Here is a 21,140-nt window from a genome sequence, read left to right on the forward strand (position 1 = left end):
ATGAAAAAAGTAGTCATGGCATAATTTATTTGAAAAATATTCTGATATTTGTCAAGTGAATTATTCAACTAATATCATTCAATCAGCTTCTGCTATCACAGAGAATGGGAGGATTCATTAGCTTTGTTTAAATTCTTAGTAAAAGCAGAGTATGTGTATTCAGAATTGATTTAGAACTTTAAAAAGTAATTATCTCATCCAATCTAAACAAAATTCTCATTTTCAATAGACATTGTCAGTTGAAAGGATCATTTATTCAAAGGATTGTTTATTCTCTCACATTTTTTTCCACTCCACCCTATTTGGACAGAAGTTTCTAAAACTCTAGCTGAAAAGTAAAATCATCCTTGCATACAAAGTAAAAGGCCAATTCTGCAAACACTTATGCAAAATCTTTCAAGTAGAAATAAGAAATCCTCCGGAAAAGGCTTTATTTTCCGGAGAATAACGTCTAGACTGGCGCTTTTCTCCGGCTTTTCCCCAAGCCGGAAAAAAGCGGCAGCCATGTTAATGCAAATGCCGCGGGGGATATGTAAATCCCCCGCGGATTTGCCTATTCCAACGTGCTACATTAGCATCCCTTTTCCGGGATGTATACATGTATACATGGCAGCAGGATAAACACTCATATTCAATTTACAGTCTGGAAGTCATCTGTGTTTTATTCATTTCTGTGTTAGCATCCCAACCACATCTGATCTTCTGGATCTTCTTCCTCAGGCATGGGAGAAGCAGGATGCTTTTACAAAGCAGGACTAAAATAGGAAGAAAAATTGCTATCATAAATGTCGGCGGGGTGTACCATATAAATTGGTTTACGTCAACCCATTTATTCCAGGCGAATACCAATGCATGAATTGTGCATAGCAGCAAAGCAAAGTACCCCATCTTGCTCTGGAAAGAGAAAGAAAACACAAGTTTGTTATTTTCCCCCAATAACAGTAAAAACAACATATTAGGCAGATGTTGTAAGCAGTAAGGCAGAGGTGGGGAACCTCCAGCTCACAGGCTACATGTGCTTCGTCAGAGTTAGCTGCTGGCAGGCTGCAAGATGGTTTGTTTACTCAGTGTCCACAGTCACAGAGCCCTGTACCACCCAGGTGACATGATTCAACATTTCCGGCTAATGGGAGCTGTGGGAAGTAGTGGCCTGGTCTGTAGGTTCACCAGCCCTTGCACTAGGGCTTGATTCATAACCCACAAAAGTTTTTGGTCAGATCAAAGACTATTAATTCAGTAACTAAAGGCTCAATCCTACAAAAAAGTAGCAAATTCCTTGTTTTAATGGGAGAAAGACTGGGCTTAGTTTTCCAATTTTTTCACATAGCAGTAGCATAAATGAGATATCAAAGAGAGATTGGTGGTCTGTGGTACTACATACAATTTGTACTTTCTCAGATGACATAGGTCCATTCTTTTTATTAGGTCAATTTTCTCACATGGCATTTTTATCCTCCATAAGAAGGAGGATGAATATGACTTGATGCTTTGTTATGCTTTCCTAATTTCTTATTTCTATAAGAATACAGTAGGATTAAAAAAAATTGCAAAGTAAATGATTACAATCAGGAACTTTCTGATGCTCTATGCTATGAAAACCCTATCAATTGCCTTCCTTGAATAGAAATAACTTCCATTGACATCACTGGTTTTGATTTAGCATGCTCAGGGAATTCAGGATTGGGTCATAAGAGCAAAAAAAAAAAAAACTATACAGGTTGAACCTCTTTAGTCCAGCACTTTCTGGTCTGGCAACATCCATGGTTCAGTGTGATTTTTAGTTAGCTGGATGTCCACTTATCATGGGAATGGCCAAGTTTCCTATGGTCCCATGAAGTTTATTTACAGCTCCCAGTCCTAGCTCTCAGTGTTCTGTGCTAGAGATGCAGCTGTGTTAGTCTGGTGTAGCTGAAACAAAAGACAGAACTATGTAGCACTTTAAAGACTAACAAGATGGTTTGTTAGGTGATGAGCTTTCGTGGGCCAGACCCACTTCCTCAGATCAATATGTGGAAGAAAATCAGCACAACCATATATACCAAAGTGATACAATCAAAAAATGAACTAGTGAAATTGACAAATCAAATTTTAGAACAGAGTGGAGGTGAAGGGGGAAGGTTAGTGTCTGTGAGGTAATGACATTAGGGGTGATAATTGGGGAAGCTATCCTTGTAATGGGAGAGATAATTAGCATTATTGGACCTAACCATGCCAGTTACAAGATCAAGAAAACATATTCCTGTTCATCCAGAAATATAATTTATGCTATCATGTGCCTAAAGTGTCTGTCTGCTATGTACATTGGACACACTTCTCAGACACTTCGCCAAAGAATCAATGCACACAAAACAGACATAAGACTCTCTCACAGAGAGAAAGCTGTTGCCTCCCATTTCAGCCAGACTGACCATTCCCTCACTGACCTTAAAACATGTATATTGCTTCAAAGAGACTTTAACTCCTGACTTCACTGAGAAGCTTCGGAACTATCATTCATGCTTACATTTGACACTTTATGTATGGGTTTAAACAAAGACTCTAATTATCTCACCCATTACAAAGATAGCTTCCCCAATTATCACCCCTATGTCATTACCTCAGAGACACTAACCTTCCCCCCTCACCCACACTCTGTTCTAAAATTTGATTTGTCAATTTCACATGCGTTCATTTTTTTGATTGTATCACTTTGGTATATATGGTTGTGTCGATTTTCTTCCACATATTGATCTGAGGAAGTGGGTCTGGCCCACGAAAGCTCATCACCTAATAAACCATCTTGTTAGTCTTTAAGTGCTACATAATTCTGTCTTTTGTTCTGTGCTGTTATTTAACTGCAATTTACCCCCTGTGCGGCTGCTCCTCACTGGCCCTTTAAGGGTTAACTCAGCCCTGGCAGAAGTTGAGAGAGTGTATCTGCAGCTGAGGCAGATACAGCCAATTAGGACCCAGATGGGGTTGTATAAATAAGGGCTTCTAAAGGGAAGATAAAAACACACTCTTGGTTTAGCTGGGGGAACAGGAGGGACATTGTTGTTGGGGAAGCTGGAGACCTCCTGAGACAGAGCAGTGCTGGGAAGAGGCAGGCAGAGCTGGGGAGCTCCTGCCTGACTTTGTTCCCAGGTTGCAGGGCTTGAGGCATGGCCTGAGGGTACTAGAGCTGTAAACAGAGCAGTGCTGGGGAAAGGCAGGCAGAGTTCTGGCCTGACCTCACTCCCACGCTGCAGAGCCTGAGGGTACTAAGGCTGCAGGAAAACAGTCAGAATAGGCAAAGGCAGGAGGTGCACACTCCCTTGCCAATGATGAGCGGTCACTTCAGACTGCAGTTTGCCCCTAAGGCAGGGGATAGATGATGATTGTCAGTGGATCACTGAGGCATGGTGGGTATAAGAGCTTTGGGGGTTCTCTGGGAGGGAGGACTCTAGAGGGCAGGAGCACTGACCTAGGACTGTACTAGGAGAAAAGGGCACCGTGGGCAGCTCCAGGGCTGAAGAGCTAATTCCCAGAGTGACCAACTGAAGATACCTTGGGGATGAGCTTGCCCCGTGACAACCCCTAAATGTCTTCTAATAGCCCAGTTATCAGTGGAAGTGTTGGTAATGCTGCTAGAGAGTACTGACCTCCCGAGGTTCAGCAAATTCTCTGGTTTAGCACCGGCCAAGCCCCATGTATGCCAGACTAGAGAGATTCAACCTGCAGTAGGATCTCTGGATTTGAATTTCCCATTAAAATAAAAAAAAAATCATGTTTCATAGTAACCAATGGGAATCATACATTGCATTTTCATGTTCTAGATACCACTTCACATAATCAGATAGATAAATTATTTGTTTACAAGACTAATTTAACATATTAGAGTTATTCTTCTGGTTAGCTGGGCTTCTTTATTTTGTGGCTGGTTGAGGAAGAAGGTGGGCATAAGCTGCCATTTCATTTGAAAGAGTAAGATAGGGATGTTAAATTTTGCTTAATCAACTAATCAACAGTCAATTAGTCAATAAGCAGGGGAGCTGCAGCAGGGTTAGCTCCTGGCCTACTGGCTCTTAAAAAGGCTGAAGAACAGCAGGGGCAACCTTGTACGAGCAGGGATAGCTGATTCCCGGCTCGCACCGGGTCCACCCTGCTGTGCACCAATCTTTTACGCACACCTGTCAGCTCTTAATACATTTAAAAGGCTGAAATGCAGTGGCAGGGACCTGGCATGAGTTAGGTCAGCTGATTCCTGGCTTGCACCAGGTCCCCCTGCTGCGCACCAGCCTTAAATGTAAAAAGGCAAGAGCGCAGCGGGGGACCGTGTGCGAGCCAGGAATCAGCTGTCTCAGCTCACACCGAAACCCCCACTGTGCTTCTGATTTTTAAAAGTATTAAGAGACAGCAGGCTCTTAATACATTTAAAAAGCAGAGGCACAGCATCTGGGACTGGATGCTAGCTGGGAATCATCTGATTCCTAGCTCGCGCCCGGTCACCGCTACCTCCCTGCCTCCCCAGCTCCCCACGGAGACGGTGCTAGGGAGAACTGGCTTTTAAGGCAGCTCCCTGCAACACTGGTTCCTGCTCCCCCCTCTTGCTGCCTCTGATAGAAGCAGCAAGGCGCGGGGGCGGGGGGAAGCAACTATTTGAGTGACTAATCGACTATCCAATAAGCTTTTGCTTATTGGATAGTCAACTAGTCACTTATATCCCTAGAGTAAGAAGCTGCTGAGCTCCTCTAGAGAACTGGGAACACTAGGAACATCATCCAAAACAAAGGCACATGCTAGTCAGGGGAAAACCACAGCCATATAGGTGAGGGGGTTTCACTGCATATTGTTTTAGTGGAAATGTGTGTGTCTGTGATAAAAGCAGGAGGGGAGGATAAACAATGCAGAAGCTGAGACACAAGCAGCAGAAGGCCAAGGGTACAGAATAAGTAGCGGGAATGTATCCCTGAGAAAGCTTTGGAGGTAAGTTCTGGCTCAATTTGAGAGAAACTAAACTGTTTCCTGCTATTGGATTCCTATCATGTTCAGGACTTTATGTACATTCTCTGTAAATAAACAGAATCGTGTCAGAGAAACATCAATATATCAGCAAATTTCTCCTCTACTTAAAAACAACTCTCTACTAGACCCCAAATCTTGGCTTACTGGTTGGGTAAAAAGGGGCAATGGAGTTTTAATATGAGTAGTGTAAGTTGTGAAATAGAGGCCCTTCCCCATCACCTCTACTACTCTCTATACATGTGAGAATTTTCATTACAACTGATTGCCTCTCATATTACAATATATACGATCTCTGTCACTATGCTGTCAGGAGATACTCCTTGATGATACCCCAGATTGTTTAATAGGCAATCAAACTTTCATGTTTAGGTGCTCTGGGAGTGAATCACTACTCTATTAAGCCATTTTTACTCTAGTATAACCTCAATGACTTCAGGGGAGTCTTTATGAATTAATAGTAAAGCAAGTCAGAGGAAAATCCCAGCCCCTTAAACTGGTGCCTAGGTGGCTGAAGAAAACACTTGTGGATGCTAAGATTGGTACCCATATAGGATTGGTTGGATGTAATTAAGGGCAGAATTTGACCTCTGATTTTTTCAGCTAGATTCATTTTCTTGGAACATACCTATTTTGTTGGAGAGGGAGAGTGAAAGCTTATGTTTATGCTAAAGGCTAAGTGCTCTCCCTTCTGGTGCTTTGTACTGCACAAGCTGCATAAAGCTGGTAGAAAGCTGCCCCGAGGGGACAACAGATAATTCCGTTAGTGTAATGGAATCCCATGTTGCATAAAACTGGCATGGTCAGGTGTATTCCATCTGCTCCCAGCCCCACATACTGAGGGTACATCAGGGCCAGTAGGAATGGACCACGGTATGATGGAAATGCCTTTCCTGTGAATGGTCCTTGGCCCATAGAGTCACCCTTAAGGGACTTTTACCGTCAGTGGCCGACCTCTGGATTAGTGGAGCAGATATGCTTAGCACCACTTTCCCCACCTCATACCTTGTGCCCTATACAATGCAAATGGATTTGCTCCTGGAGTGGGCTTGCCCACAAAAGTTCATGATACCATCTATGTGTTTTGTTAGTCTCTAAGGTGCTGTAAGACGATTCATTGTTTAAGTTTTTCCAGTTACAGACTAACTCAGCTACCCTTGTGAAGCTTCTGGTCTTAATGGTTTGACATAGGAAGTGACAATACCAGAGCCTCTCTGCTCCTTTGCCAACATACCTTTATCCTGTTCTTGATTCAAAAGAATCTCATTCTAAACATCATTCTAATATTTGGCTTTCTAATGAAGCCTCCAATGAAGGTGCAAATTGTAATGTGTTTTTTATGATGGACCACACTGAGACCAGAATCTCATTTCTTATGCAGCAGACCATGGAACTGACATCTGACCTTTTATAACCAACAATGGCAAATTGGGGACATCTGAACGAGTGTCCTACATGTAAGAGGACATTCCTTGTCCCATTACCAATCTCTAATCTTCAACATTTTAGTCCACCAATTTGTCAGTCCTCTTTTGCCAAGTAACAAATAAAGTAGAATGTTTATTGCAAAACAATTGGCAAAGGTCACTTGGTAAACTTTCACATTGGTTTCCCCGAACACTGTGATGTTCTGATACTTTAAAGCAGTAGTGAGGGACTGTTCTTTGTTTAGGGGCCACCAATCTACAGAAAAATCAGATGGGGGCCACACACAACTGAGGAAAAAAACCCCAAACAAACCCTTACTGACATGGCCCCTGGAGAAGGGGACCTGGAGCACCAGTGCAGGCTCCCCAATGATGGGGGAGGCCCTGGCCTTCGATCCAGGCAAGCAGGGGGCTGGCCTGAGCCTGAGGTTCCCCACCTCTGCTTTAAAGAAAGGCTATTGCTGTTGATCTTAATTTATAATGTAAAATCCTCTAATAGAGGACAGGTCACGTGTAGTATTTATGTGTACCTGAACACAGTGGAACTCTCTCCAGGTCAAAGACTGGCTGACAGATGGAATTGATGTTACTGCCAAAATAGCCAGTATAGCTAACCCCAGAATTCCTAGAGACACATAAATCTCCATCCTCCAGACATCATGTTCAATCCAGGCATTTTCCTTTTTTTGCTGGACCTGCCAAAAAAAAATCACATTTAAAGTGACAGACTGACACAAGATCTTGCTGTTCCCAAGAACTGTAAACTTGAAAAACAACAAATGGTTTGGTAGCACTTTATAGATTAACAAAATATGTTTTAAGTTTATCCTGTACAGACTAACTTGGCTACCCCCTGAAGCTTCCAAGAACTGTAGTTATTTATATTAAAGTGATTTAGTCATAAACCAAGAGAAATAATAGACGGTGGCTTTGTTTTCACTCCTTTTTTCTTGCTTTTGCCCTACTAGTGAGAATGTGCCAATTCTCTGCATTTAGCTGTTAGGTTATTTACTTCTGATAACAAAGGTTGTATGAATATACAATGAAGGAAAATCACCTACATTGAGATGTGTTTACTGACTTGAGCAACACCTTGGAGGAGACTTGTTCTGCAGCCTTTGTAATCCAACTTCACAGCAAGAAAATCTTTATTCTTTCACAAACAAAATTCCAGCTATGGCTAAATACCATACTAACAGGATTCTAACAGGAAATATATTAACATGGACTATTTTAAGGGGCTAATCAGCAGGCACTCTCAATTACTTTGTTATCCTGCCAGGATAGCTATTTAACTCTCTAAATTACACTTGGCCCATTGAGCTGCCTTGAGTACAACCATCAGATTAGACTTCAGAGGCCCTGATACTCAGGGTTTCTTTAATTCATGGCTGTGTGCAACAGCCTTAAGGGCTCACTGCATCAGGAAGGGACCATCACAGTGTAGCCTCAATCACTTAGGACACCAGGACATTCCCTAGGCTGGGCGCTGTGAGTGATTTAGCAGCACTACACTACCTAATACCAAGGAAATTTCAAGGTCACTCAGGCCAGCTTCAAGGATGTTTCAGCAAATTCTGGAGCTAAGAGTTTGTGCTGAATGCATCCTGCCCTCTTTGTGTCAAACCCACCCATGCTGCTAGCAGAAAGCTGAGATAGGACCTTAAAACTAACATCACTTCACACTTGTTTGTTATGGATATGGCAGTGGGAATCAGGATTAGCACCAGGAGTTGTATAGATAGTCAGAGGAGGCTCTTAAAGTACTTTATAAACAACAATTTGCCTGTGAGGCAGGTATTATTGTAGGTGTTCTATGGGCTAATAATCTCAAACCCACACAGGAGAAGAGACTTGCTCAAGAGTATGCAGAGATTCATTGGTAGAGCTATCACTGACATTCAGAGAATGGGACTTTTGGTTCCAAGCCTTAGCAAATACAGACTGTACCTTTAAAAACCAGCATTCTCTGGTTCAGAAACACCTGTCGTCTGGCAAGACCACAGATGCTCCTGGACCAGACAGCCCAGGAGCCTAAGGACAACAGGGTCAAAAGACCGGGGCCGGGGCCAGAGCCCCACAGCAGCCTCCAGCAGCCAGTATGAGGTTGGAGCCCCATGTTAGCCCCCAGGAGCTTGGGGCTGAGAGGATGGCTGGGCAGGGCCAAAGTCTCCTGGCACTCCACAGGAGCCTGGGGCCAGAGTACAGCAGCAGCCTGCTGGAGCGTGGGGCTGGAACCCCACAGCAGCGTCCTGGAGCACGGGGCTGGAGCTGGAGCCTCGCAGCAGCTCACTGGAGTTCAAGGCCAGGGCCGGAGCCTCGCAGCAGCTCACTGGAGTTCAAGGCCAGGGCTGGAGCCTCGCAGCAGCCCCCTAGAGCCCGGGGCTGGAGCTGGAGCCCTGTGGAGAGCCTCCGGAGGCTGGAGCTTGTGCTGCCCAGGGAGCTGGGCATGGGTGAGGCAGGGTGCCTATTGGGGCAGCCTGCCAGAAGCAGGTGATGGGCTTGGAGACTGGTGGCAGGAGACCTCCCCTGGTCTGGCAAATTCTCTTGTTCGGAACCGGTCAGTTCCCACCGGTGCCGGACCACGGAGGTCCAACTTGTCGAGTCAGCTCTCTCACTTCAACATACCCCAAGCCACATATATTTTGTAGGTCAGCTCATAAGGTCTTAAAGTTTTGTGGTGGCTACTTCAGATCTGAATGAAAATCTTTCTCCCCACAGGCTTCTCTGTGCGATTTGAGGTGTGAGAGCAGGCCTCTGTCACAACAGAAGTTTAGTTTGATATTTAGACTCAGTCCTACCTGTTGGTATGCCCAGTTTAGCAGCTTGTATCTGTAAGATCTTCTCATTGGGTAGCATAAGCTATAGCATGCGTGCATTGAGGCAAAGAAAAAACTGAGGAGGCCTAGTTGCTTTCTTGATAGCATCCACCCATTCAACCACTGTGGAAATCGTTTATATTTGGTCCCATAGTAGAGCTGAAAACTTGCAGCTAATATCCCTGGTAAATAAACCAGTGCCAGAAGGGTGATTGAAACCACTGGTAAAACTTTGTTTATGACCAGGATTGGAATTTTATAGAAAGCATTCTCTTTAGTAGTGACAAAAGGGTGGATGACATCTCTCAGACAAGTATAGATAAATATTAGCAATGAGGTTATCAATGCTATCTTCAATGGCAAGTGCCATTTTGGGAAGAAGTTCTGCTTGCAGTATTGATCTGAAGGGTATTCAAACTCATCAAAATGGGTTGCTTGATGTAAATGAAAAAATGCAACTGCTTCTTGGGTGTAGGTGACTTGCAAATCCATATTCTGAAAAGGATAAAAAAATGCATCAAATTTAAGAGGAGATTAAAGAATCCATCTGTCATGTTAGACTCCTGTATTACTGCCCTTTCTCTTACATTATCCAAAACAATAACATAATAGTTATTGAAGACAAGGCAGCACAAAGGTGAGGTTTCAACTCTCAGATAGCTAGGTAACTAGCTGATCTGTGCTGGGGTGATTTAAATCTAGATTTTTGATTCCTTATTCATTCTCCAAGGTGGTTTCTGAATAGATTTTCTCTCGTGGTAGTTAACTTCCTGGAGTGAAGATTTCATTATGATCTCTTCTGATACGAGGAATACATTTCAGACTAATAATGTAATCCAAATAACACACATGGTAATAGAAGCCAGACTGTATAACACAAAATTCTGGTCAGCCAGTGATATTTTAACTGCATTTTCAGGACAAATAGAAATGTTTTGATTGATGGTTCACTGGCAATAGAAACTAAAGAGTAGCTAGGGGCACACATCAGTCCACTCCTTGATTGAGTCCCCACACCCCTGACTAGATACACACAAGATCTAAAAGTTTCCTATCTCATTTCCCCTTTAGAAATTGTATGAAATTGGATCATCTCAACTACAACATTGAATTTTCTTCTGTCAGGTAGGCATGGCTTGATTGACTTTTGCTGAAGTTGATGGAAAAACTCCCATTAATTTTGGTGGGAGCAGACTTAGGCTATAACTTCAGTAGAACTTTATAGCATGCCTTACAGTCAATACGTTTACAGACTATCCTGTGTTTTTACATCTTAGAAGCAAACAGATTAGAATTTATGTTTTCCTTTTATGTCTACACAATGAGGGGATGCTGGTGGAGGTTTGTCCGGGGTTGGGGAATTACATTTATTGTTCACAAACTAAGAGAAGTATCTCCTTTCGTAATTCAGAAAAAAAAAAGTCTCAAATAAGCCAGAAATTGTTCCATTTGAAGACGTCTAATGTGGCACCTGTCCAGACCTCAGTGCAGAAGAGTTTCTGTACTAGACTGGGGAAAAAATAATTAGTGACCGTATTTTGGAATTTCTAAATCTGCCTCACATTAGCACATAGGAGGTCTCCCAAAGCAGGTTCAGGGCTGTTATCCAGCATCATTTTCGAGAACCAAACTGCTCCATTTAACAATGGTGCTGACACAAGACAGAGGGGAAAAGTCAGAGAGGATGTATGAAAAGAATCAGCATGTAACCCATTAGTAATTGGCTGTGAGTCTAAGGGTACATCTGCCGTTTAAGCTGGGAGTGTAACTTCCAGCCCAAAAAGACATACCTGTGTTAGCTATAACTGAATTAGCACATTAAACATAGCACATAGTCCTAGTGGTGTGAGGGACTATTGGAGCAACAGGAAGGATAGCCAGACTGCGTATATAATTGTTTGAGACGATAGGCTTATAGTTTGGGAAGACAGCCCGTCCTGATGCCACAGCTACACTCTATTTTTAGCATGCTAGCTCAATCAGAGCTAGCCAGGATACAGCTCCATGAGCTGGGAATTCCACCCCCAGCTCCAGAGGCAGGCATACCCTAAGGCTTTGTCTTCACTGACAGAAAAAAAAGTTTGGGTTTTTCCACAGTGAGACAGCAAGCATGCATAGTGACTTTAATGTAAAAGTTCCAAGTGGAACAAGGTACTCGCAATGGTAACTATGTGATAGGAGGGCAAAATCAGCACTATGCCCCCCTCTAGGGTATGACGTAATTTACCTTTTGCCCTGTCTCCAGGAGGTCTGCTAACACACTAGCTATCCCTCAGTAAAAGCACAGCTTGACCTACAGACTTCATTAGTCACACTTAGGCTAATGATACCTACATTGCAGTGGGAGGTGACATACCCATACTAGCTTTAATCTAGTTAGTGGCAGCGCAGGGTTCATTCGGGGCTATACAAGGGTCCTTGAGTATCCGATCTCATCACTAGCCTAAGCTGCCACTTCTACACCAGTTCTTTTAGCAGGGACAGCATGAGTTCCACTAGCATAGCTGTTTACCTGAGCTGAAATTGTATCCTGGATTGCAGTGCGCACATTCCATCCAAAGGTCTAGATGGTGAGTAGAGACAAAGGCTGTGTCTACACTGGCACCATCTTGCACAAAAGCAGCCGCTCTTGTGCAAAAACTTGCTGCCTGTCTACACTGGCCATGTGTTATTGCGCAAGTAAACTGACGTTCTAATGTATGAAATCAGGGCTTCTTGCACCAGAACTCTTGCTCCCGCTCAGGAATAAGCCCTTTTGTGCAACTGTTCTTGCGCAAGAGGCCAGTGTACACAGGCAATATGAATTTCTTGTGCAAGAAAGTCCTATGGTTAAAATGGCCATCAGAGCTTTCTTGCACAAGAGAGTGTCTACACTGGCAAGAATGCTCTTGTGCAAAAGCACATGCCAGTGTAGAAGTCTCTTGCGCAACTACTTTAACGCAAGAACTCTTGCGCTAAAGAGTTTTTGCGCAAGATCACGCCAGTGTAGACGTAGCCAGACTGAATTGGTCTAACATACACACTGAGGCCGTGTCCAGACTCAGGGTTTTTTTCGGGAAAAGTAGCCTTTTCCCGAAAAAACTTCCCCTGCGTCCAGACTCAAGCCGCGTTCTTTTGAAATTATTTCGAAAGAATGCGGCTTTTCTTTCGATGGCGGTAAACCTCATTTCACGAGGAAGAACGCCTTCTTTCGAAAGCTCCTCTTTCGAAAGAAGGCGTTCTTCAATGTAAAGAGGCCGTCTTCGAAAGAGAGCATCCAGACTCGCTGGGTGCTCTCTTTCGAAAAAGCGGATTTCTCTTTCGAAAGATCCGCCTGCAGTCTAGACGCAATCTTTCGAAAGAGGCTCTTTCGAAAGATGCTTTCGAAAGAGCCTCTTTCGAAAGAAGCCTGCAGTCTAGACATAGCCTGAGAGGACAGAAGGTGGGTAAATCATATGCACTAAGATTCATCTGTGAACTTGGCCCAGAGGTACTGACCTTCTGAAAAGGTAGTTTGAAAGGTCTAATTCAATACTGAATGGCCTCCAGTAGTAAGGGATAGCTAACCTCAAAATAATGAATTAGTTCTTTGATTCAGTGCCTATTGAGCATTTGGTGGATGGCCCACCCAGATCTAGAGCCCCTCCCCCCAGCTTCAGGGCAGAAGCTATAGGATCCAGGTCTCAAGGGAATTTGGGGGAAAACAAATGAAAAAAACATGGATGGGACTAAGGGCTGCAGGGTCAAAAGCCGGGAGCCAGTGGGGGGCACTGAGCAAAGAACCTCAGACAATGCTCACTGCCCCTTAAAGAAATGCAGGACCCAGTGGCCATGGGCCAGAGGTACTCTGCCCAGAAACATGACTTTTGGGAGGACTGGAAGTAGGTTCACCTCCCCATCCAGGTTCCTGTTCCTGCAAAGAAAAATTTCTGTTGGAAAACTTTTTTTTTTTGGCTGAACTTTTCAGTTGAGGCAGTGAGGAAGACAATATTCATTGTGAGATGACTACTTTAAAAAGACTGTATTTTATAGGGGGAGTTCAGGAATTTATTATTAGAATAAAATGCTTTCTACAGGGCTTTGTTCGGCTGATAAGGCACACCTCAAATGCTTCATGTAGCTCTGAACTGTGCTGCCACTCCATTGGCCCACACTGTGTTTATCTTTTTATCTCCTCAAGACAATATTGTTACAAGACTTTAAGATGAGCTAGTGCAATCCCACTGTAATGGAAACGGTTAATTCTCCAGAACAACTGAGGTGTGAGGTACAAAACATTGGCATGATGCACATGAGCTTTTTTAATATGGATGTTACCAAATTGTTACGACTTCCTGTATTTCTCCCAGTGTCCATTTTCTGAACTTCGTCCTGATCCTGAGTATTCCCACTCTCCATTATGGAGGAATCCTGCAAAATAATTCCAGAAGTTAAGTCAAGTGCTCAAATTCACTGCTACAATTTTGTAGCTTATTTTACTGACATGACTGTATTTTTTATTTGCAATATGTTTTCAAGGCCATTTGCCTTCGCATTCAAAGTTCTACTGCAGCTCAATTGGCACACATCAATTGCTTATAAATGGCAAATTCAAGGAATGCAGGAACAATTAGCAAAACTATCCTGTCCCAGGAGACCATCTTGATTAAGACAATCTTGAGGCTCACTGAGATGGAGGGCCACTTTTGCAGTCCACTCAATATTCTAGGTTGCCCATCACTGAGCTAACAGGAGAGTTGGCCAGACCAGTTTCTTGGGCTGGTATGGGATGTGTTCACTCTGAGTGAAGGGCAGGCTCAGAAGTACAGTAAACTTCCGATAATCTGGCATCTTTAGGACCCAGAGGGTGCCGGATTATCAAATATGCTGGACTAGCGGAAGGGGGGGATGCGCCCCTCGGTGCTGCGGGACCAACCTGGCAGCACCCCAGCTGCTCTGCCCCAGGTGTCCCCAAGTCAGCTGCTGCTGAAACTGACCAGCAGCTGACTTGGGAGAAGCCGGGGGCAGAGCTCATCTGCCCTGGGCTTCCCTGAGTCAGCCGCTAGTAAGTTTCAGCAGCGGCTGAATCAGGGAAGCCGGGGGCAGAGCAGCTCCAATTGTCCGGCTTCCTGGAGCACTTCCAGGTTCCAGATGGTGCCGGACCATCAGGAGTGCCGGACCACTGGATGCCGGTCCACTGGAGTTTTACTGTATCCCAAACCCGATGACAGAGGGTTTCTAGGAGGGCTTGCTTCACAGATGTAAGGGGAGTGTTAGCCCCTTACTAAAACTCTGTGGGAGTTTTTGGTTTGCCAGCTGGCAGTATCAAAAGGGGAAGAGTCCATGAGATTGACAGACCCCAGAGACAATGGAAAGCAGCCAACACTCCAGCTCAGACTGTTTGACAGGTTGGACAGGCCAGTGAGAAAAGTGAGAGGCCAAGCCCCGTCCTCTCTGTGAGCTGGGATTGTTCTGGGTCTCTCTGAGCAAGGAGAGAGCTGAGAGACAGCTAAGAGTAGTGCAAGCTGTGTCCATTCATTATCAGTGGGAATAGGTCAATGGAGGGATGATAGTAGTTACTATAGAGAACTTTCTGGGTGTCTGGCTGATGAGTCTTGCCCACATGCTCAGGGTTTAGCTGATCGCCATATTTGGGGTCGAGAAGGAATTTTCCTCCAGGGTAGATTGGCAGAGGCCCTGGAGATTTTTCGCCTTCCTCTGTAGCATGGGATACAGATCACAGCTAGAGGATTCTCGGCATCTTGGGGTCTTCAAAGTATTTGAGGGCTTCAATATCTGAGATATAGGTGAGAGGATTATTCTGGGAGGGGTGGGTGAGATTCTGTGGCCTGCACTGTGCAGGGGGTCAGACTAGATGATCATAGTGGTCCCTTCTGACCTTAAAGTCTATGAGTCTATGAGAAGTCCTGCAGCTACAGAGCCAGACTCAGACAGCCCAAGGAGTGCAAGCTGTGTGGAGAGGCAGTTTTGCAGCAATAGAGCAGTGACACACAGCTCAAGGAGCACAGTCCCTGTGTTGAGCAGCAGACTGGCAGTGCTCAGAGAAGCCAAAAGGGACAGAGAAGCAATGCAAGGAGCTGGAGACTGACAAGGCAGCACAGCCTACAGCTGGGTGTGGTGAGCAGCTGGGACCAGCAAAGTGTGGGGAGAGGCTCTGGGCAAGGAGATATTACCAGCCAAGAGGCCCAGCAGGCCAGACTGGGAGAGGGGTCTGGCCACTTAGAGCTTGAGGCTGTGTGGTCACTGCCAGAGCAAGCGTGTCCAGCCTGCAGCTCCCCTGCAGCACATCCAGGGCCTCTAAGGGGCCTATAAGGAAGAGACTGTGAACTGTCCTTACACTCTGCAGACTGCTGTTTTGATGTCCCTGAGCTACAGAGCAGGGCTGTGTGTTCTCATTTAACCACTCATTTTTTTTCTTATTCTTTCCTCTTTAATCAGTTGATGTTTAATAAATTGTATTTGCTTTGAACCTCATGAAATGATCACTGGGCCAAGAAGGCCTGCAGTGTAAAGAGAGCACCTCGGAGTGGGGACACCCTAACTCCTGCCCCTAGTGACTACAAGGTCGGGGATTAAGCCCCAGGAAACCTGGGCCCAGCCTTGTTGGGGTTTCGAGGACTCTGCTATTTAGGAGAGTGGAGGGGGAGCCCTCAGGATCAGGGAAGCCGTGGGGTAAAGGAAGTGGGAGCGGGGACTCAGATCCTTTCACTGGTCCATTTTAGTGAAATGGTATATAAGCCAGGAAAGTTCCCCACAATAGCGGGACCATTCCCCCGCTTACACAGAGTACTCAGAGTACCTCTACATCCAGCTTCCTTCTTCTGCAGAGGAAAAATATCTGTTGGAAATCCACGGTGGCCATTTTTTACTAGTGACAGAGCATTACAATTTCTTTAATATTTTGGTCCTCCATGCCTTCTCCTGTTAAAGATGCATTCCCCCTTTCCTTCCCCCACCCCCCAAGTGGCTCCCTTTTATTGTGTGAATGACCAGCAAGTTGTGGTATAAATTTCTATTGACTTATCAAACTGTGAGGTGAAACCACCACCAATTTTGCTTCTTTCCCTACTGGAAAACTGCAGGAATTTCAGTAGTATAGGAAAAATTCTTGCCTTAGATCTGGGAAGTGAGGGAGGTGAGAAGGGGGTTAGCACTCCCATACAATGATGTTGAAGAGGATTCTGGCCTTGCTTTTTCTGAAATATGCTTCTGGTGTCACCAAGACTTCTTACAGAAGTGATAGTCTGTGGCTTGAGCGCTGCACATGCTTCCTTGGGGCACGGATGGCTCCAATTGGAGTTTATTTCATTCTTCCAGACCCTGAGCAAAATGAGGATCATGGGACCACTCAGTTCTCTCTGAGACACTAGAGGCAGCCCAGGTAAAGCTAAGCAGGGTGAATGGGTTTGCTAAGATCAGGTCAATTCATAAGTCAGGTCAAGGTGTCGGGAAGGAATAAAATGGAGAAAGATGAGTATCTGCAGCACTATCTCTCCTAGCTTCAATGCTGCCTTTCTAAGAATTCCTTCTTGTAGCACTTCATACAGATTTCTAAGAGCACAATTAGGATTGGCAAGCTAAATGTGAAAGTGTTATTCATGTATTAAGACACGCAGCTCTTATTTTGATACTGCACATTCTATAAGTCAGTAGATCCCTGAAAATCTGTGGATATCCACTTTATATCCATGGGATTCTGCACCTGATGATGTCAGTGCTCATTTTTCTGTGTCTCATTTTTGTGGATACATATGCAGATACAAATTTTATCTGTGCAGGGCCCTATAAATGAGAATTCCAACAATACTGCCTGCTATTAAAGGCTTGTGATATTGTGGAGGAAGTAGCAAAATTTGCTATCATGGCTATCAGCTGGGATGACAGCTGTTGATACAAAAAGTAATGATTAGAAACCACTGTTTCAGTTTTCTGGAAATAAAAAACCTTCCTAATAAGCAATAATGAAAAGGGAAACTGTGAGAGTGAATGCATATTTTCATTGTATGGCCATTCTTATGCCACCTTCATTGTCCACTGGCTTTAATTTAAGTAAATCATATTTGAAAGTCCAGCTGTTGAAGAAAAGCTAACTAGAATTATGGCTAAGTAAATTTCAATAGTTATTATTAGCATATGATGAAAATGTTGAAAAATCTTCTGTCCTCAATCCACATTGGTTCAATAAAGGGGCAAGCAATGAGGTAGTAAAGTTTGTGGATGATACTAAACTGTTTAAGATAGTCAAGACAGAAGCAGACTGTGAAGAACTTCAAAAAAGATCACACAAAACAGAGTGATTGGGCAACAAAATGGCAAATGAAATTGAATGTGGATAAGTGTAAAGTAATGCACCTTGGAAAAAATAACCCAAACTATACATATAATATGATGGGGGCTAATTTGACTACAACAAATCAGGAAAGAGATCTTGGAGTTATCATGGATAGTTCTCTGAAAACGTCCACACACTGTGCTGCGGCACTCAAAAAGGCAAATAGAATGTTAGGAATTATTAAGAAAGGGATAGAAAATAAGACCCAGAATATCTTACTGCCCCTGTATAAAACTATGGTACGCCTACATTTTGAGTACTGTGTACATATGTGGTCTCCTCACCTCAAAAAAGGTATTTTGGCTTTGGAAAGGGTTCAGAAAAGGGCAACTAAAATGATCAGGGGTTTGGAACAAGTCCCATATGAGGAGAGGCTAAAGCAACTGGGACTCTTCAGTTTAGAAAAGAGGAGACTGAGGGGGGGATATGATAGAGGTATATAAAGTCATGCATGGTGTGGAGAGGTGAATAAAGAAAAGTTCTTCATTAATTCCCATAATATAAGGACTAGAGGACACCAAATGAAATTAATGGGTAGCAGGTTTAAAACTAATAAGCTAAAGTTCTTCTTCACATAGTGTGTAGTCAACCTGTGGAACTCCTTGCCAGAGGAGGCTGTGAAGGCTAGAACTATAACAGAGTTTAAAGAGAAGCTTGATAAAGTCATGGAGGTTAGGTCCATAAAAGGCTATTAGCCAGGGGGTAGGAATGGTCTCCCTGGCCTCTGTTTGTCAGAGGCTGGAGATGGATAGCACGAGACAAATCACTTGATCACTGTCTTTGGTCCACCCCCTCCGGGGCACCTGGTGCTGGCCACTGTTGGCAGACAGGCTACTGGGCTAGATGGACCTTTGGTCTGACTCAGTCTGGCCAATCCTATGTTCTTAAATAATAAACAGGATTCAAACCTACTGTGGGAGTTACAGCTGAGAACCTGCTGTTATATATGCAAAATTACTGCAAATTTCAAGAACCCAAAGGTTTTCTTTTAAAGAACTCTGCATATTTCTTGCTTGGAAAGATGTATGTTGTTTCTAAAAGAAAGAACTTTCTACATTTGCATTTAGCAAAGCTTTTTTCCTGACCCTTGTGGAAGATCCAGTGAGAAACACACAGCATTTGGAATAAAAGTTGTTCTGCAGGGTTTCCTCTACAGCCAGAATGGGACTAGATCTTTTCCAGGTTTTGAAACATTGCCCCTATAAAGTGACTCAGGTGAGAGGATGCATGGCAATCTCTGAACAAGCATTTTGTTTTGCTCTTCAGAGAAATAGTTTAAAGTCTGTTCCAATCATCAGCCAACCTATCGGGGTGGAAAAATCAGACTCATGGGCACAGGAAATATGAATGAGAAGCAGCCACATGCTGTTTACTGCAAACTGGAGCTTTGCCTGGAAACATTTCCTTTGGATTTGGGCATACTTATACAGGCAGCTCAGATTAAAGCCTGGAAGACCCCAACCAAACAAGGCTTTGTCACCCCAGATCTGAAGTTTACTCCCGTCCCTTCGTGGACTGTAAAACCAGCTCTAACTGCGCTTTCTGAGTCACCAGATGAAGGAAGTCATTGATTGAATTCAGAGCTGGTTTATTGCTAGAGTGGGGGAGGGAGAGAAGGGTGAAGTGAAGTTAGAGGTAAGGGATGGGCTGAGTTTCTAGCAGTCTCCCGAGAACCAGGCACTGGCTCGGCTCAGCAAGTGTTTAATTCAACAGGGCAAGGGAGGAGGAAGCGAATCCGCAGCTATTTGTTGGTGTGAACGTAACCCGGTAAGAAACGCGGAGCTGTTAGAAAGCGCAGAGATTCAGCTGAAGTTACTTACAAACGTTCTGCCTCGGGTTAGGCTCGGGATAGGGTGCGAGTCCAACGTGCGCGCAGCCCACACGCGAGCTAGCAAGTCTGATGCTCCGGCCCATCCTCCCTCCTTCCTTCCAGCCCCGCCTTCTGCATCCCTCCGCCTCCGGGGCCGGAACGGTGCAAACTGGATCTGCCAAGTCCTGCTGGTTTGCGTCCACCCCGTCCTCTAGTTGTAAGGGCTAAATAGGGATCACGTCCCACCGCTTCTTCTGCATTAAAAAAAAAAAGCCAACCTCCCTCCTCTCAAGATCCAGAAACCCCCTTCGGCAGCTGGATTTTTCTGGATCCTCCCAAGTTTGGTCTCCACCAAACCCCAAATAAATTCTAAGCTGGGAAGAGAGGAGAATTGTAGCCGCTCCTCTCGCCCCCAGGGCGTCCTGACCCCAGTGAATCCTGGCACCTGCGTGCCACAAATCCTTGGATCTGGGATCTGGGGCCCGCGGGATCCAGGCAGTTTTTGGCTCCCGCCCTGCGAACTGTACTGCTTAGCCAGAGGCGAGACGCAGCAATTCATTCAGCCTAGCGCAACAGTGCCGCACACAGCGGGAGCTAGAGCTATGGCCACTCTATGGCCCCCCAAATCCAGGACTGTCCCGATTTTTAATGGTCTGTTTAGGGGCCCCAGAGTTGTCCCCGAAAAATGTCCCTCCCTGCTTCTCCTCCTCCTCCCGCTCCCCGCCCCGGGGGAGGAGTCAGGGATCCTTCCCGGATTTCCCTGCAGCTGGGGACCCCTCCAATAGCAGAAGCGGGAGGCGGTGCCTGTAGGAGCCCGGGAAGCCTGAGTAAGTGTCTGGGCTGTGGGCCGGACCCTTCCCCCCCCCCCGCCGGGCCCGGTTGGGCAGGAGAGGGGAAGAGTGCCCCCACCCACGGCGGGCTGGTTGAATGTAGTGAAAATCGCTCCCCCCCCCCCCGCCACCTGGCTGGGCGGGGGGAGGAGAAGAGCAGCCCCCCGTAGCCCGGGACCGGTGGGGGGTGTCTGGAAAGGAGACAGGTTTCCCTCCCAAGTCCGCTCCTGAACACTCTTCCTCGGCCAGATATGCTGCTCGCAGTCTGCTCCTGCATTCACTGTTCCTCCTGCACCCTCCTTCTTGGCCACACACTGCACCCACCCTTGCTCTTGCTCCTGCTCCCTCCCTCTAGCCAGACACCCTACTCCCAGCCTGCTTCTGCATCCTATCTGCCACCCAGACTTTGTAGCATTTACTTTTTCTGTCTCCCACCTCCCTTCCAGATCGTGCGCCTCATGCTGATCCCATTCTCTGACAGCCCTGTCACAGGTACTGAACCTCTCATTTCTGTCCCCACCCCATAACTTAAGGGGACTCCATAAAAGCAACAAGAAAAGTTGGGGTGGAATGGCAGGATGAGGGTCTCAGTTGGGGGCCACCTTGGTGAGGTTTGGGGGCTTGGGAAGAGTTATTTTGCTTGTTACTTATGAAGTGCCCAACTAATTTTTCTGTGGATCAGTGGCCCCTGACCCAAATAATGTTCCTCACTCCTGCCATAAATAAATAAAACATTGAAACCTTTTGTGTTGGACATAAATTAATATTTTATTTTATTTAAAATGAAGTTTGATAAACTAACATGAGAAAGTTAAAATGGTTAATCTGTTTAATAATTTAAATTAAACCATTCTCCTTAGCTGCAGCACTAGAAAAATGGCTCAGGTGTAATGATGTAATTAACAGTGAGTTTCCATTACCAACTGGTGTTCCATGGAAAGGTTTACATTGGCTTGTGGACCC

General features: G+C 45.0%; 1 protein-coding gene and 1 long non-coding RNA gene across 2 annotated transcripts in view; one reads left to right on the forward strand and one right to left on the reverse strand.

Moving 5' to 3' along the window:
• Positions 1–635: 635 nt before the first annotated feature.
• STEAP1 (STEAP family member 1) lies at positions 636–20,076 on the reverse strand. Its single transcript, XM_006114443.4, has 5 exons — positions 19,358–20,076; positions 13,523–13,615; positions 9,209–9,721; positions 6,938–7,102; positions 636–894 (listed from the first exon to the last, which is right to left on the reverse strand). The coding sequence occupies exons 2-5, from the start codon at positions 13,601–13,603 to the stop codon at positions 637–639; spliced, it is 1,017 nt and encodes a 338-aa protein (XP_006114505.1). The 5' UTR covers positions 13,604–13,615; positions 19,358–20,076; the 3' UTR covers position 636.
• Positions 20,077–20,623: 547 nt separating this feature from the next.
• Positions 20,624–21,140, forward strand: part of LOC112544335 (uncharacterized) — a 62,615-nt gene continuing 62,098 nt past the window's right edge. The window contains exon 1 of the long non-coding RNA XR_012902053.1: positions 20,624–20,669. This is a non-coding gene — a long non-coding RNA (uncharacterized LOC112544335). The remainder of the gene's footprint in view (positions 20,670–21,140) is intronic.

Source organism: Pelodiscus sinensis, chromosome 2 (genome assembly GCF_049634645.1).
Source record: "Pelodiscus sinensis isolate JC-2024 chromosome 2, ASM4963464v1, whole genome shotgun sequence".
Classification (NCBI taxonomy): domain Eukaryota; kingdom Metazoa; phylum Chordata; order Testudines; family Trionychidae; genus Pelodiscus; species Pelodiscus sinensis.